This window comes from Pollicipes pollicipes, unplaced genomic scaffold, assembly GCF_011947565.3.
Source record: "Pollicipes pollicipes isolate AB1234 unplaced genomic scaffold, Ppol_2.1 Scaffold_6686;HRSCAF=7923_pilon_pilon_pilon, whole genome shotgun sequence".
Taxonomy (NCBI): Eukaryota; Metazoa; Arthropoda; class Thecostraca; order Pollicipedomorpha; family Pollicipedidae; genus Pollicipes; species Pollicipes pollicipes.
The window spans coordinates 22,770,476-22,788,529 of NW_023596921.1; the positions used below are offsets into that span (position 1 = coordinate 22,770,476).

Consider the following 18,054-nt stretch of genomic DNA (forward strand, 5'->3'; position numbering starts at 1 on the left):
AAAGGTGGTGCAGGTACTCAACACAGTATCAACAATACGCCAGTGGGTATTTTCACGCGTTCATGCTGATTCGACTGCATTCACTGGTGTTGGGAAACATCACCAGCATTGGTGTCGGTTAACACTACCAGCACTGGTGCCAGTTTTCTGCTTCCAGTAGTGATCATTCCATAAACATTTTAGACGCATGAATCATTTGTCCGAGTGGCGTTGGAACCAACGTTAACGCCCCCACTGTGAGACATCAACACAGGCGGGCACGCCGCCCCGTCCGGCTTGGCTTGTTCAACACCACAAACTTGCTGTCGCACACCATCGCCCGCCTGTCATCGAGTTCAATGTGGTGTGCCAGGCCTGATGCAATCAGCGTGTGCTTGCCAATGATGCCTGTTTTCGCAGGCCGCCCAGATCCGCATTTACCGCAAGCCCTGACAGGAAGCAGCGCGTTACCCCGCACCAAACTGAACAGCCATCTCCCGCCCGCCCGCACGCAAGTTCAGTTGAATGCATGCGGCTCCGACGGCACGACGCGCGCCCAGCCATGTTGACCGTCGGGTGGGGGGTGCGACGGCAGGTTTGGCCCGTCATTTCGATCCCGGCAGCCGGCTAATTGGCAGGGGGTCCCGACGGGCAGCGGCGGCGGCCACCGCCCGTCCGTCGGTCGTATCGATCGCACTTGTTGATTCGTTTCGGCCGCAATAGATGGCGGGAGTGGCGCGCGGTGGCCGGCGCAGTGGGTCGGCCTGCCAGGGTGTCCGCGGCCAGGCGGACGGCGGGAGCGCGCGCGCGCGGCGCCGACATGCGCCATGTCGGTTAGCCGCAGGTGGGCCGAGGACTACGTGTCGGTGCTGCTACCGGAGGTGGTCAGCGCGCGCAGTGTCGTCTCGGCGCTCCGACTCAGCGTGGGCCGTTCGGGCCGGTTGCTGTTCTACGGCGGCTTGCTGCTGGCGCTGGCCGTCTCGCTCAGCGCGCCGCTGCTGCTGGCGTTCAGCTGCGCCGCGTGCGTTGTACTGTCGACTGCCGCCGCCGCTTTGACACTCGAGTCGCTCGGCGGCCGCCACCTGTACCTGGTCCTGTGCGCATGCGCGCTCGGTGAGCTGCTTCAGCTGGTGTGGCCAGGTGTGCGTCTGCCAGTGCTGGGCGGCGCGCTGCTGCTGTGGGGGCCGCGCTGTCTCGACGCTCGCCTGCTGGCTACCGTCGCGCTCTGGCTGCTGCTGTCGGCCGGCCGCCTGCTGCTGGCGGCGCCGCTGCTCTACTTGCTCTGCAGCCTGGGCGGCACCCTCGCGCTCTGGCTGCGGGTGCGTCTGGCCGTGCCGCTCTGTGAGCCGGCCGCCGCCGACGGGCGCGCGCTGACGCTGCGCCGCTGCCGCACCAGCAGCAGCTTCTCCTGGCCAGCCGGCATGGGGCCCAAGATGCGGCGCACCTCGCTGCCGGCCATCTCGGTGCAGCGGAGCCAGCTGCCGCTGGCGGTACAGGTGAGTGGCGGCGGCGTCGGGCGCGCGCGCTCGCGTGCTTGGTGGAGGACTCTCCAGTCTCTCTTGCGACCAGATGACCGGCTGATGGCCAGCAACCGGAGGCAATCTATTGCTGAGTATGTGAAAGTAGGCGCCTCGATATCGTTTATAGGGATGTGATCGAATCGAAAGGCCGTGCTATCACGTTGAATGATAGTTTTGCTCAGCCGCGACCAATGTTGCATGTCCACCGTCAACTGTAACTACCCGCTCTCCTACAAAACGCCCGAAAAATGCCAACGTGATTGGACAAACCCAGTTACAGGAGGTAATCACGATGAAAAGACCAGCTGCAACTGTGTATTCATGTTCATCTATTTCTTTTACGCGCTAGATCAGCAGCAAAGCACCTGGTGCTGGCGCTACCAAGACCATAGAGACACCAGAACACTTAGTCGATCCTGCAGGGCAGATAGACTTAGCTTTGCTCAAAGCCATGGGGCCATCGCGATTAAGATGTCTTGGCCGGCGGGCGGACGGAGCGGTCGTGCTTGCGGAACGCCCGTTTCCGGGCTGCGCGCAGACGGCTCAGGGAACCGGTCCCGGGACGTACGCGTCTGCCAGTGCGCTCGGTGCGCCGAGCATTACCCGGCGCCGTCCCACCATTGGCACGAAGTCCCATACGAGCAGAACGCGACCGGGCTGGCCGGTGACGCGGCGTGAAATCGATTAGCCGCGGCGGCGTGCGGGACGCTCAGGATCGGATGGCGCACTTCTGGGCGCTGCGGGGGCTTCACGGCACCTGTTCCGCACGATTTCACCTGGTTGCTATTGTAAGCAGGCTGTTCCTCGACTGTAACCTCGCAGAAAACTGTGCAAGATATTGGGAAGCGTGGAGTTGTAGATTGAGAATGTGCTCTTGTATCGCTGTTGCATCTTTGTATTCCGCCGGATAATGAAGATTCAAGCGGTGATCAAAGAAGTGATCAAATGATATCATCAAGAAGCTGATTTCACATTCATTGCACGCATGACAATGAACAATGGATCGGACCAATATACTTGTGCCATAATGAGCTATTCAGGATTTTCTTCGATCGCTGGGCACACATTCTGCTCATGATGGAATGCGCTGTCGTTCTCACGCTAGACGCCTAAAATCACGTAGCGTGGTACATTCAGTCACAGCAAGACAGCATTGTGTCATTACGGGATAAAAAGCCTCAAAGCATGTTCACACGCTATCGCTTATTTGATGCTCCTTCCTTTGCCATTGCCAAAAGCGCCCGAGGCGCAATGTCTGATGTGATTTTAACACTATCCACGGTTCATGTTTGTGGCCTGCCACGGTCGCAGTGTTGATGACACAAACCCCTCGCACCATATCCACAAAATTCACCACCATCACCCTGGTGGTTTCCTGCTAAAAGCACGTGAACGAACTGCTAGCAGATGAAATTATCAGTTCTCCGCAATAACTTTGCTCTGGCTAACGGTGCATGGTCTTGTTAAAGATTAGATTACAACGTCTGGTGGCTTGCATGTACATGTGTGATGCCACGACAGTGTAATGAATTTATTCTGGAAAATTATAAGTTTCATAACAATTGACGGCTCCAAACTTGGTAGCACGAAAGGGCCCATTGGAATGCTGCGCAGAATATGTGGATTCATTGGAAATATTTTCGTTGATCAAATTGAAGATTATTTAATTAACACCCCAGCAAAACAACATTGACCGCCCCATCAGTGCAACAACAGTTCACACACGAGGTTACATTCAAACGTATCACATGATGGCTGACACCCGCACGATAACCATTCGCACTCTTAACAGAGTCCCTCTCTGCGCGCAGTGCATCTTTAGTACACTGCCGTTTTTAGCTGCGTCGGTAGCAGCACACTGCAGGGCACGGCCGCCATAACATTGGTTCTCGCCGACCTGCAGACATCACCCGCCTCACCTCACTCTTTTAACTAAATGAAATCTCCCAGCGCTGCCGGTGAAATTCGAATTCGTGGCATTTGTGGCACCCATGTCGTGGGAATCCCTAAATCCACTAATTGGATGTGTTTTTGGAAAGGGTACCCTGATCAGCTGCTCAGTCCTGAAGGGGAGGGAGGGGTCTGACTGAGCTCCTGGGGGTGAGGGAGGGGTCTGACGGAGTCCCTGAGATGAGGGAGGGATCTGACGGAGCTCCTCCGGGTGAGGGAGAGGTCTGGTGGAGCTCCGGAAGGTGAGGGAGGGGTCTGGCGAAGCCCCTGAGATGAGGGAGGGATCTGACTGAGCTCCTGGTAATGAGAGAGAGGTCTGGTGGAACCCCTGGAGGTGCGGAAGGGGTATGACGGAGCTCCTGGGGGTGAGAGAGAGGTCTGGTGGAGCTCCTGGAGCTGAGGGAGGGGTCTGGCGAAGCCCCTGAGATGAGGGAGGGATCTGGCGGAGCTTCTGGAATCCTCTGTTATAATTTTCACGTCCGGATCTCTCTCCTCACACCCCTTGTTTTCTCCTCAAATGTAGCTTCTGAGCACACGAATCTGACAATGTGCTGTAGGGAGGCGGTGTGGACGTACCTTCGAGAGAATTACTTTTAAACAGCCAATTTTGAGATGCTTTACTATTTCAATTTTCTCAACAGCAGTCAGAGGGTCTTACGTTCATCCAAAACAACATTTTACATACTTCAGGACAGACATTTGTTTAACTATGTCAAGCAGACGCATACGGTTCATAAAAACGCCACCATCGCTGCACGGCTCACAAAACATCCCCAAGGAGACGCAGTCCATGCACCAGCCCTAACAGGCGTGGCACAGCCAGGCGTGCCCGGGCCACGTCTGCCCGGCGCGTCCGTGCGTCGTGCGTCTCGGCGCGCCGGCGAGCCGCGCCTGACGCCCGTCGTCACGCGCCGGCGCTATCATCGGCGCTCGCTGCCAGTCGTGCGGCCAGATAGCTGTAACGACAGCACCGGACGTGGCCTTCCGGCGCCGGCTTCCGCCGAGACGGCAACCGAATTCAGCGCTGAAGAGAGTGGTGCAACGGCTGCACTGGGAGACAACAGAGAGTGGCGAGCGGCTGCACTGGGAGACAACAAAGAATAGCGAGCGGCCGCACTGAGAGACAACAGAGGATAGCGCACGGCTGTACTGGGGGACAACAGAGAGTAGCGAGCGGCTGCACCGGAAGACAGCAAAGAATAGTGAGCGGCTGCACTGGGAGACAACAGTGAGTAGCGCACCGTTGTACTGGGGATAACAGAGAGTAGCGAGCGGCTGCACTGGGAGACAACAGAGAGTAGCGAGTGGCTGCACTGGGAGCCAACAGAGAGGAGGGCCAGGAGACAGCAAAGGGCTGAGAAAGACAACAAATGGGTGAGAAGGTGGCCCAAGTTGAGACAACAGCCTGACAGTCAGTTGAGGCAAGAGGTCAGTGTGAAAAGACTGATCAGTGGGCAGCGGTAAAACGACAGCTCGGCGGCCAGCATGGTGGCGGTGACAGCGCCAGGAGGCGGCCCAAGACAGCGGTCTGAGTGTGTCCACCGCTAGTTCGGTGAACACGCTGAGACGGTCGCGCAGCAGGCCCTCGAGACGCAGCCCAGCAGCTCGCTGCAGACCGTCGAGACGAACCCCAGCGGTCCGCTGCAAGCCCTCGAGAAACAGCCCAGCAACCCGCTGCAGGCCCTCGAGACGCAGCCCAGCAGCCCACTGCAGACCCCTGAGACTCAGCCCAGCAGCCCGCTGCAGACCCTTGAGGCGTAGCCCAGCAGTCTGCTGCAGACCCTTGAGACATAGCCCAGTAGCCCGCTGCAGGCCCTTGAGACGCAGCCCAGCAGCCCGCTGCAGGCCCTTGAGACGTAGCCCAGTAGCCCGCTGCAGGCCCTTGAGACGCAGCCCAGCAGCCCGCTGCAGGCCCTTGAGACGTAGCCCAGTAGCCCGCTGCAGGCCCTTGAGACGTAGCCCAGTAGCCCGCTGCAGGCCCTTGAGACGCAGCCCAGCAGCTCGCTGCAGACCCTTGAGACGTAGCCCAGCAGTCCGCTGCAGACCCTTGAGACGTAGCCCAGCAGCCCGCTGCAGACCCTTGAGACGCAGCCCAGCAGCCCGCTGCAGACCCTTGAGACGCAGCCCAGCAGCCCGCCGCGCCTGTGCTTCAGCTGAGTGTCGTCGGCGCGCCGTCCTCGTGGCCGCCGCGCGTCGCCGCCGCTGTGCGCTGTTTACGCGCCCCCAGGCAGCGGGCCAACACTCTCGCCCCCCCCCCCCCCTCCCTCCTCATCGCCTCCAGTCGGTTGGCACGCGGCGCGCTCGGGGTTGTTTTCGTGCGGAGGCGGCGGCGGCGGCGGCGGCGGCACGCCCCCCGCATGGCCTGCACGCGCGAGGGCCGGCGCACGGGCTGGCGGCCGTGCGAGCTGCACGCGTTGCGCGGCATTTACGCTCTCTGGCAGGGGCGTTGGCGGAGTTTTGGTACTTTTATCTTTGCCTACAGCACGAAACACAGTGCCGTGACACACCTTAACTGGATTCCGTCTGGGTTGTCGCTGGTTTAGCCCACAACGAAATGTCGCCAGCGGCCTCGGTAAAACCTGGGCATACATGCTCTCCTGACCTGACCATCTGGCCCCGCGGCACGGCTTGCAGTTGCAGGTCAGGTCTGGCTCGTGAGCTGACCTGACCCAGGCCGGACCGCTGACGTGGGCCCGAGGCAGGTCGAGGCCGGCCGCTCGAGGCGGCCGCTGCGTCATCGCACGCCCCCAATCGATGCCATTATGTCTGGCAGATTGCCGAAATAAGCGGCGCGCTCGCCCTGTGCCGAGGGCGCGGCGTCCGCGCGAAGAAGGGCTGGGCCGGCGGTGCGGGCGCGCGCCGGCCGCTGCCGTCTCGTTGGACAGCCGCGGCGAGCTGGGCATACCACGGAATGCGGGCTGGGTCGCTCGACGGCCCGCACCGGCTCAGCTGCGACGACTGCGGCTGCTGCCGCCGGCGGCGCTCGGAGTGGACGAGTGTTGAAGCGGCGGTCCGACCTTGCGATGAGACAGGCTCCGGGTCACGTACCAGCGGTGGGCCGTGTGATCGGGTCGGCCAGCCGCGAACAAAATGGCCCTGGGAGCAGAAGCGGGCCCAGACCCCAAGCAATAATCACCGAGCGGCCTGGTCGCGGGTCGCGCCGGCCTGATGGGTCGTTGCGGGCGCCCCGAAGTTCGGCGGGAACCGAGCCACTTATCGTTTGCTAATTATTAATCAGCCCGTTCAGTAGCCGTTTATCAGTGTCGCCGGCCATGACGCTAGCGGAGCTGTGGGCGGCGGAAGTTGCCCATGGCGACAATCGGCCAACAGGCCTTGCGGTAATGGGCGGCATGCACAAAATCTCTCGATGACAACGCTTTCTTTTCCAACCACTCTGTTCCCCTGTGGCGTGGAAAAGGGGTCCTAGGCTGTCCATTCGCTCTGCACTGGTCACACGGGCTGCGCTTTAAAAACTTGGCAGCACAACTGCTTGCTGAAGGGATGCGCAAAGTACGCCGGCGCTGAGCGGCCGGTGACATATCGCTGTGTTCCTTGGAAGGCGATTGGCCAAACAGACTCCTAACATTATGCGGTCAATCTTTCTGATTAGTGGTACGTTGCTAACTCGCGACCGCTTGGAGGAAGAGGATAACATGCGTCTGGGTGACCCGTTCAACGCCACATGCTCGAATGGGAGGAGGTGGAGGCAAAATGTCACATGGTCGGGTGGGAAGGGGAGAGGGGAGGGGGAGGGGACAATTGACCCCCGTCCTTAAGATCTTGAAAAACTGAGAGAGCTAGATGCACCGAATTACTTGTATGTGAGCTTACTTGTATGCAACTTGAAGGTTGCTGGGTCATGATCTTCAGGTCAAATGAGGTCAAATAAGGTCAAGCTCCAGATTCGAGTCCAAAGCGTGTCAGACCTCCAAATGCAGCCGCCTGAAACCTAGATATCTACTATAAGCAAAAGATCACTGGTATTCACTGGTGTCTAAACTAGACATCCCCTAAGATGTGCATATCATATCGCGCAGACTATTTTAAGGTCATTCAGGCATCCCTGATGTCATAATAACGCAATTCAGATCCTCAAATTCCATTGGCCATGCGGCGGTCCAGACAAAACAAGATTGTCGAGTCGTTCATATCTAACATTCGCGGGCACGACTTCCAGATTGGCCGTCAATTGGATCTCAATCAACGTTGCGCAAGGTACGATGACGCCATCAAGGAATGCCACGCTGAGAAACATTTTGATGAATAGAGAAATTCTGTTCTAAAATAGTATTTTCCACTCTAACGTATACCAAAAGTTACGGTGAGCTTACTTCATCACACCTGATGCTCACTTCCGTATCCGTCTTCAAAGGTGGCATGCTCCGTTTAAAGCGTCTTCTCCCGATCCGCCCACCCGTGGCGGCATGAGTTCGAATCGCTTTAGGCCCTCGCCCTTTGCCGCAGACTGGGGTGGCCCGCAGACGGTGGCGGCGGACCCACTAAAGGTCAGGTGACGTCAGAGAGCAGGACAAGCCGTGCCGAGCATTGCGGCACGTTAAGCTGTCGCCGTAATATTCCACCACTGGCCCGGAATATGACGAACGAACGGCGAGGCCAGCGCGCACGCAAGGGGACGCTCAGCATCGCGCTGATACCAGAATTTCATCCGATCAAAAGGGTCGGCTGCATGTTAAAATGGCTTAAAAGCGCAGAACCTAAGTGATTTACCATGCCACTTGTCATAAGCCTGCGTGGTTACCACATCAAAAGACTAATGATTAATATGAAGCACATGTACCTAGAGCAACGAAGTTGGATCCCATGAGTTATTTACTTTTCTGACCTTGACTTGGCCTTGGCCCATGACTGTCAAAACTATGGCAGAATTCTAAAATGCATTCTGTAGCACTACTTTTCAAAGCTTCGCTATCAACATTGTTGATGCTTAAGAGCCACAAAGTCATTCAAAAACTTATGTATGACCAATAGGGTGTCTTCGATCATTTGTGACTCTATCAATCACGTCACAAGCATCAGCTGAAGGGCTCCTTTGTAAAATTGACCAGGGCTATCGATAACCGTTATAATTACTCCCACTCCGACAATCAGGCGCTGAGCATCCAGGCGGGGAAAGGATACCTTTAACATCCTGGCCTCTCTGGTGACCGTCGCTGGTGGCGGTCTCTGGTGGCGGTCTCTGGCGGCGGTCTCTGGTGGCGGTCTCTGGTGGCGGTCTCTGGCGGCGGTCTCTGGCGGCGGTCTCTGGTGGCGGTCTCTGGCGGCGGTCGCTGGCGGCGGCCTCTGGCGGCGGTCTCTGGCGGCGGTCTCTGGCGGCGGTCGCTGGCGGCGTAATCCACAGACGGTATCGGACTAACTCAGCTTTTTATGCTTCGTATTGGCAGAAGTCATGTGACGAGCAGTTTGCTGGCTACAACCTATTTCTAGCTAGCTACTGCCCTCGCGCAGTTGAGAGAAAAATGTACAATCGACCTATTCAGATGCATTCTTATGTTATACCCATGGCTTAGATGCATCCTTGGTTGTTTGGTTATCGAGGCAGGGAGTTTTGAAACAGCCTCACACATGTTTTTTATAGGTCTCGATTTACCTTGTGGAAAGTGTTGGTACTTTGCGTGTATGCATCTGACTGAAAACCCTCGCTGTCCATTCCTTACAATCTTGTCTCGATTAGATAGATAGCAGGTGAACAGATAATGAAGTGACAGCTACAACCCTGGAGCCACGATTGCCTAATGTGTGAAATATATCGGAACCTTCAGGAAATGTTGATTGCTATTCACGTCCGCTGCACTTCTCCCCACGCTGTCCGAGGACGACTTCAAATTGACTTCAAGAGAACGATTGTTATGGTAATCCATGACGTCATTATGCAATTAAATCGAAAACTAAGTTTTCAATTGAGTGAACTGTGTTTCTTGCAGTCTTCCGTGAATGGGAATCGGAATTCGGTAAGTCTGCTGCGCCCACATGTTAATGCATGGTTGACCGTGGTCCGCATTTTCTCCTCGAACCAGCACCTCACCGCTAATGCGCTGTGTACATTATTAAATTGTCTGAACACTGGATGATCAAAGTGCTCGTGAGTCAAGTAGTACACAATGAGCACCTATGGGGTTTTCAGCCGCCGTTTTGGCGGCTTTCATCAAATTGCGAGAGCGAGAGCGAGAGCGAGAGAGAGAGAGAGAGAGAGAGAGAGAGAGAGAGAGAGAGAGAGAGAGAGAGAGAGAGAGAAGAGAGAGAGAGAGAGAGAGAGATAGAGAGAGAGAGAGAGAGAGAGAGAGAGAGAGAGAGAGAGAGAGAGAGAGAGAGAGAGAGAGAGAGAGAGAGAGAGAGAGAGGAGAGAGAGAGAGAGAGAGAGAGAGAGAGAGAGAGAGAGAGAGAGAGAGAGAGAGAGAGAGAGAGAGAGAGAGAGAGAGAGAGAGAGAGAGAGAGAGAGAGAGAGAGAGAGAGAGAGAGAGAGAGAGAGAGAGAGAGAGAGAGAGAGAGAGAGAGAGAGAGAGAGAGAGAGAGAGAGAGAGAAGAGAGAGAGAGAGAGAGAGAGAGAGAGAGAGAGAGAGAGAGGAGAGAGAGAGAGAGAGAGAGAGAGAGAGAGAGGAGAGAGAGAGAGAGAGAGAGAGAGAGAGAGAGACGCACGGTGCGCATCAAGAGGTCCACGCACCTCGCGATTTGAGAACCCCGCGGGTAGCGTGTTAATATTCGCACACGCTGACTGGCTCACAATTGTATCCCTCCAGTCTCTCCAGCCTTCTATTGACGTCAGAAAAGGGCCAATAAGCCTGACGTAGTGCTTTACTTGAAACGCAATTACCCGTCTGCTCAATGTAGCTTGTCAGATATTTCCGTTATTGTTAGCGTTATTTGGCCCTAGGCTGGCGCAGGCAGGCTCCCCGGCCACCGTTCTTTGGTTCTACTAAGGCTGGCGCCCCACGCCTTCACGGCTGACGCGCATGGGGTCGGGAGGCGGAGCAGCAGGCTGGTTTACGTGTTGCTAACCTCGGAGCGGGAAGCTAGGGGTCTTTTCCCGCCGAGGTAAGCTTCGGCCGAACCGGTGGCTTCCACTAAATAGCGATGCTACTAGATTTGACCGTTGCATGCATCAACAAACAACCAGCCTGATAAACAGCCTGATCTTGACGCCTGATAAACAGCCTCAGACGACGCGCCCGCGGCTGTTCCGCGGCCAACACGCTTCTGTTTCGTGGTTGACGCACATACCTTAGCACCTAGTGTGAGTCGCTTCACACGCTCGCTCCACAGATGGCGACGCTGGTGTCACCGCTGTCTGGATTCGTGCCTAGGGCTTAGGTTCTTCCATCAGGCGCCAGTGAAGCTCAGTCAAGCGCCTGCCGTGGCACCATCGCACCATGGCTGGCCGTCCTCAGCAACACTCCATGCTAACAACCTGGATGATGGAGGCGAAGCGCCAGTTGTAACCCACTGGTGGTTTTGTGTTAGCCACGATGCTCTGCTGTAGTCTTATTTTCACGACATCACCGATTATGATAGCGGATATGTTTCAAGACGTGACATCCGGCTGCGCTTGAAGGGGCAGTGTGCTGTCGCTTAAACCTATCTGTGGACGATGTGGAAAAAATCTGCATTTGCTCGCTTGGCCTATGCTATGACATCGCCGTAAAATAGCGGGAATATTTCCCCAATCCTTTAAACCAGCTGTTATTAGTACACCTAATGATTTATTATTGCTCATAAGCTTGGCGTATGAGCTGGTAGCATCCAGGTGAACATGCCGTGCCGTGTGAGATAGCGGGCATGTGGCAACCACGACCAAACGGGGCTTCCTCCCGCCGTTATTTATTTCAACCCATCTTTCTCCCCGCGCGCCATCGACATTTCTCATCTGCTCATCGTTCCGCGCTGGAAGTAAACCGCAAAAGGCGCTCCAATCGCCGGCGATGTTAACAGGCCTGGTTCCCGAGGCGGCGCGCGCGGCGAGCTGGCAGTCGACTGGCCGGCCGCCGCCCGCCACTAATAAGCCGTACGACTGGGCAGCAGCCGGTTATTAGTTCCGCCCGTCTTCGATCCAAGGCGGCTTCCAGCTCGTAATGACTGAGATCACTCCCCCCCCCCCCCGACCGTCCAGCGGCCGCACGAGGCGCGCCGGCCGCGCCGGGCGCGCGCTGCTCCAGCAGCCAGCGCAAGCCGTCGGACGCGACGGGCCAGCGGCGAGATGGCGTCCGCGGCGGCCAGTGAATCAGCCCTGGTTTGGTGGTGCTGTTCGTTGGCTAGTCTCGCGCATTATTTTTGTCGGACGACCTCGCTAAACCCGATCTGAGCGACTTAATGATGCAGCCAAGTGCGAGTGAATGGAAAATAATGAAATAGTGATACGGTTCTCAAGCAACTACTTATAAATTTTACGATCAAGGTGCTTCTTCCATGACTGATTTCTGCTCAAATCCTCAGTTTGCCGAAACGCAGCATGTTGCTCAAGCATCAGCTCAAAACCAGCAGCCTTGGTCACCTGTGTCCTGTTGATGCCCCAATGAGCACGAGAGGTTTTGATCGTTATGTGCAGTCGCCGCGTATGAGCAGGCCGCGTGGGCTGACTTCACAGCATTAGGTGTTGATATAACTTCTAACTGAACTGGCTTCGCTACGCTTCTGAGGAGCGGTAAATGCTTACGCTTGTCCGTTTTTTCTCCACAGTTGTATTTTTGCGTGGGTATATAAATTATAGCTTTATTTTGACGTGAACGTATGTAACCAACGCCGTTGAGGCTCCCTTAAAACTCGATAACCAACTAAGGAACGAGACTGTATGCTGGTAGGGTAAAGGAGCAGAGGGCTCCTGTTTGCCCAATAATTACCAACCTTCTGAACGTTCCCATTTGTGTAATCCACTCTCATTTACTTACTGAAATGCACGGTGCAAAATATATAGGGTGCATAACGCAACGTGTTCCGTGGTCTACCTTTTGCATTACATAGAAGGCGATCAAATAGCATGCACATTATACACCCATACGCTCCTTGAACGCTGATATGTGATTTCGTGCACAGCTGCAACATATTTTGCGTTGCAACCAGTAAGTGTGCATAAGGCACCATCCACCCAGCTCACAATCCCTGAAACGTTGAATTATTTCCATAATTATCATTTCCGGTAGCGGTGGATGATAGTTACAGCGAGGCCTACGTGGCCGAGCGTGTAAAGCATCAGGTTTTGTTTCGCGTCGTCCGCTTTCGACCCTTCGCGAACGCAGGTTTGCGAAGTCCCAGCCCCCATCAGAGCGGACGGCTCAGCTTAACGAGAGGCCGCGCCAGTGGCCTTGACAGCTACCTGCGTCGATAAAGAACTCCGCACGTGTTGTTCGTCTAAACTGTTGCGGACATGGTTTATCAGGCATTAAGTTGCCCGCGGCATCGTGTTTTATGCAAACATCCGTTGACAATTTCAAGGTCGGACTGGTTTTCGGACCTGTTCAGTGTCCTTCACTGGAGGCACTGCGTGCCTGAAGGTCAGGCTGGTTTGAGTAGCGCTCGCTCTGTCCTGTCCCCGGCTGCGTGGAAAGCTGCTCCGCGGTGGGTTCGACCGACATCGCAGCCCGACTGACAGCCCGCGGCTCGTCGCGCCACAAAATAAATAAATTCAAATGCTGTGCATGGATGACCCGGACATAAAACACATTTCTGAGAAAAGAATATCGCCTGCATCCTGAGTCTATCACTCAAGAAGCGTGATTCTATGAACTTAGGGTTATCGCCATGCAAAGCAGGATAGCAGCTGCGACCTGAAGGGTGTTACATGACCTGATAAGCGTTTTCCACTCGAATGAAACAAATGTGAGCATGCGCACCTGGGCATACTGATACGCACCAGGCAGCCAGAGGTAGCGCAGTGCCACGTTGACCAGAAGGCTGGACACAGCCGGACACAGCCGCTGGACACAGCCGGACACAGCCGCTGGACATAGCCAGACACAGCCACTGGGCACAGCCGGACACAGCCGAACACAGCCACTGGGCACAGCCGGACACAGCCGGACACAGCCGCTGGCAGCGTGCGCAACATCCGCCCGCAGCGTACCGGAGCCAAATCAGCGGGAGTGCCGGTACGTGGCACGTCCCCGTCGGCCGGCCAGGACATGCTGTCGGACCGGCGGGGCCGGCGGCTGACCGAGCCCGGCCCGCGGTGCCGGCCGAGTCCCGGCCAGCACGCAGTGCCAGCCGAGCCCCGGCCCACGGCGCCAGCCAAGCCCCGGCCGGCCCGCAGCAGCGCCAGCTGAACCCCGGCCCTCAGCAGCGCCGGCCGAACCCCGGCCGGCCCGCGGCGTCGGCCGACCCGGCCGGCCCGCGGCGTCGGCCGACCCCGGCCGGCCCGCGGCGTCGGCCGAGCTCCGGCCAGCACGCAGTGCCAGCCAAGCCTCAGCCGGCCCGCCGCGCCAGCCGAGCCCCCCCGAGCCCCGGCCGGTCCGCGGCGTCGGCCGAGCCCCGGCCGGCCCGCAGCGCCAGCTGAGCCCCGGCCCGCAGCAGCGTCGGCCGAGCCCCGGCCGACCCGCAGCGCCAGCTGAGCCCCGGCCCGCAGCAGCGTCGGCCCGGCCCCAGCCCGGCCCGCAGCGCCAGCCTCCGGCGACGGCACGTGGTCAGGCTGACCGTCCGCGCCAGTCCGGCTCCGTGAAGAGAGGCACTCCGGGGCGCATGGAATTGGCGATCGCGTTTCGCGGTCGCGCTAGGCGGGCCGTGCAGCCGATATCAAGTTTGCGCGCCATGGCTGTCTAGCTCTGGAGTTAGAGACAAAACTAACATTTTTGTGAAAGGGAAGTTGTGAGGCCGTGGTGCATAAGGCATGCAAATGCTCAGCTTCAAAGTTACATTTCAATCCCTTGAACCGCACGAACGCTTAAATACAACGCAAGCACAACACTGCATTAGCACTCATGCTTGGAAACTTGTCAACACAAGGGTGAGGAGTGTGAACAGAAGTGTGAGAAGCTGGAAGGGTGCATATCCTATTATAACGCTGAAATCGGCTCAACTTTGCGCAGTTCACTCATCGCTGGGAGCGATGTACATCTACCACTCGGCTGCTTCAGCAGAGCCAGCCTTGTGGGCAGCTTACTTGAGCGTGACGCCGCAACCGCTGATGTGATTTACGCGTTACCGGCGGTCAGCTGAGCTGGCCGCTGGGCAGGCTGGTCCCGCGCTACTGGCGGTCAGCTGAGCTGGCCGCTGGGCAGGCTGGTCCCGCGTTACTGGCGGTCAGCTGAGCTGACCGCTGGGCAGGCTGGTCCCGCGTTATTGACGGTCAGCTGAGCTGGCCGCTGGGTAGGCTGGTCCCGCGCTACTGGCGGTCAGCTGAGCTGGCCGCTGGGCAGGCTGGTCCCGCGTTACTGGCGGTCTGCTGAGCTGGCCGCTGGGCAGGCTGGTCCCGCGTTACCGGCGGTCAGCTGAGCTGGCCGCTGGGCAGGCTGGTCCCGCGTTACTGGCGGTCAGCTGAGCTGGCCGCTGGGCTGGCTGGTCCCGCGTTACCGGCGGTCAGCTGAGCTGGCCGCTGGGCTGGCTGGTCCCCGGAGCGACAGCCGCGTGTCGCCGCGAGCGTCCGTCGCAGCTTAAATGAAACTCCTGTTTCGCTCCTGCACGTCACTGGAGCTTCTCTAGCGATACCCAGCGCCCCCTTGCCATGCAATGTATGATTTTCATCGGCTTGACGGCAGTAGCATATTTATCAGAGACAGCTGGCGTCCGTTTGCATACGTATCATAAACAATGCTTGCCTGGTCAGGTAGCTTACCGCGTAGGTGAACATGTCATTCCCGTTTCATAATGAATGTTTGCGTCCAGTAAACCCAAAAAGTGTCGGTTTAATCACCAAGAGACCCACGTAAACATATGACGAAAATTCGACTGTGTGCATGCAATGCAAGTTGAGCGCACCCGAACTGGAAGGAAAAATCAAATTCCAAAAATGCGCTCTATACATGAAGCTCAAAAGCTGTTCCTGAAATACCTGTGGTTCTGGCATCCTGTCAGGTCCGTGGATTGGGCTCAGGAACATCACCCTTTGAAGCAATTACTTAGGTCACATAGTTTTAGGTGCGTTCTAAAAAATAACCACCTTTAGCTAACTTGGCAGCGAAATTGCTGCATTCCTGCTGCAGTAGCTGATTTTGATGGAAGAAAGCAGGCCTAAGCCGCTTCTAAGGACATCAGTCTGTCGCAGTCACTTCTGCCATGGCTCTACGCATCTGAAATTCGTAATGCTTCAGTGCGGTGACTTCGGGCGGTTGTCTGGGTGCAGGCCGCAGGTGCGGCTGTAGCTGTGAACTGGGCCACAGCACATGGCTTCATACAGCTGGTGGCGAACTCGTTCGTGCGGTTTAAAAGTTCATGGCAAACTAGAATGGCAGCGCATCGCAAATCCCTTCCAGTTGTAAAAAAACAACGATTGCCGCCCGGCAGTTCTCGTGGTCTGTTCAGCTGTCGCTACGCTTTACGAAGTCCAAGTTAAGTACAACGCAATCGGTAACATTTTGCTTTGCACCGCATCGTTACGCACATGAATGACATTACAGGTGACTGCTGGTCCCAATAGCTCTTCTCAGTGCGCTTTTGGAAAAGGCCTCAGCGGTAGAACTATCATTTTAATTGGCTCTTGCCATGCCGACAGGCCGTGGAAACGTACAGGAGCGCAGCTGGGTTTTTAAAGCACAGGGGATGTATATCTCATGCAGAACCCACGACGCGGATTCTTAATTTTATGTCCAAAAATAACTGATGCTGAGAGAAAAAAATACGGCCTGAGGGGAAAGGGAGTGACCCGCTTACGAAAGCATGGACCTTACCTCTGTTCCGTAGAACATAGCCGCCTCCGGACACGGCCAGTTTCATGAGATGTCCAAAAATCAATGATGCTGAGTGAAAAAATACGGCCTTAGGAGAAAGGGGAGTGTCCTGCTTACGAAAGCGTGGATCTTATCTCTGTTCCGAAGGACATAGCCACCTCCGGACACGGCCAGTCTCCTTATGAGGTTTACAGCAGGTAAGTCAATACATTCCTAACACGACTTTTTCACATTCTTCGGTGGCCGTGTCAAAGCTTATACGCGGCAGACAGGGAATGGGGATTTAGCCTTAAGCGCTTGCAGGATTTATGCTGTAGCAGACTTAATCGCATTCTTCCGTGTGGGAGAGGTCATGACGTCACTTCGCCGCGCCATTCCAGACGGGGAGGGAGTTGGACTCTGCGTTAGTGCACCCTACTCAACTTTGATGGCTATAGAAGTAGCCATCAGCCAGGCCAAGTCCAGGTTCTCGGCTGTTAACTGCTCTGCGGTGCAGTGCATTCGTTTGGGACGCAGCTGACTGGAGTCTGGGTCTTTGTGACGTCACTGGGCCTGACGCCCGAGCTCTGTTGACTGGCACTGCGCGACAGGCCGACACCAGTGATGGCTTGATCGGCGGCTCAGAGTGAGTCGCATGGTGACGTCATCGATCGCGCAGGCTCGGCGCAGTGATGGCTTGATCGGCGGCTCGGAGTGAGTCGCATGGTGACGTCATCGAACGCGCAGGCTCGGTGCAGTGATGGTTTGATGGGCGGCTCAGAGCGAGTCGCGTGGTGACGTCATCAATCGCGCAGGCTCGGTGCAGTGATGGCTTGATCTGTTGCGCAGGCCCAATCAGGCAATGATTTGAACAGAGGGTCAGAGCGAGTCCAAACGAAGACCTTTGTCGGTGGCTCCGAGCGAGTCGGGTGTTGGCTCCATCACGGGTTCAGTCCCATTCAGGTGATGATAAAATCATAATAAGGTAAGGGGATAATGTCTCGAAGCGATATTCTTGAGCGGTCCCCACCTGGGAGGTACGGATGAACGGAAAGGCAGATAGCCACCAGAGCACAGCTAAGAATCTTGGTCATGCCAGAGCAAAACTGGTTACAGACGGCCCCGCGAACGAACCCGGGACCCTGCGGCGTGGCTTTAGCACTGGTCATGACCTTGCCGTCGTTTGCCGTGGCTTGAAGGTTCCGACAGCAGCGCGGCGAGCGGGTGGTTCATCTGGCGTCGACTGACAGCACCTCACCGCCGACCTCCAATCGGATCGGCTGTTGCCCTTGGCTGGCGGGGGCAAATATCGGCTGAGATCCATTGGCGCTCCACTGAAGCGACCAGCCGCTGGCAGGACGGCGGCGCAATAAACGGCGGGGTGCAGCAAGCCTCAGGAAGCTGGTCTCGATGACGGGATCGTGCCGGCTTGCTGAGGTCAGGGCTCTGTCGGTGCATGATGCAGAGCGCAGCTACGCGACGGGATGTGCGCTTGGCCCTCGAAGGCCGCGCCCATTTGGTTCGCATCCGGCTTGTGAAACAGCGGGTAGCCTTTGAGACATCCGTGCGCCTTATTTCTGATTTCTGCCCGCAGCCCATTGTGCCGGGGAAAGCACCGTTGGATCGGGGCACTGGCGAGATCGTGTCATTAAAGTAGTCGGCGAACTCCCTGAAGAGACGGCATCCGCGCAGCTCGCACGCATGTCCATATTTGGTATTCGCACCACGAACCGGTCCAGGCGGTCGCAGCATTACACTGCACTTATGTTATCCATTTGCAATCCTGTCTGGTAATGATAGCC

At 56.8% G+C, this 18,054-nt stretch overlaps 1 protein-coding gene across 1 annotated transcript in view; it reads left to right on the forward strand.

Annotated features, from left to right (window-relative positions):
- The first annotated feature begins 771 nt into the window (after positions 1–771).
- The window catches only part of LOC119108075 (uncharacterized), a 53,045-nt gene continuing 35,762 nt past the window's right edge, over positions 772–18,054 (forward strand). Inside the window, exons 1-2 of the mRNA XM_037231655.1 lie at positions 772–1,475; positions 9,392–9,418. Of these exons, the coding sequence (XP_037087550.1) occupies positions 807–1,475; positions 9,392–9,418 (696 nt within the window). The 5' untranslated portion in view covers positions 772–806. The remainder of the gene's footprint in view (positions 1,476–9,391; positions 9,419–18,054) is intronic.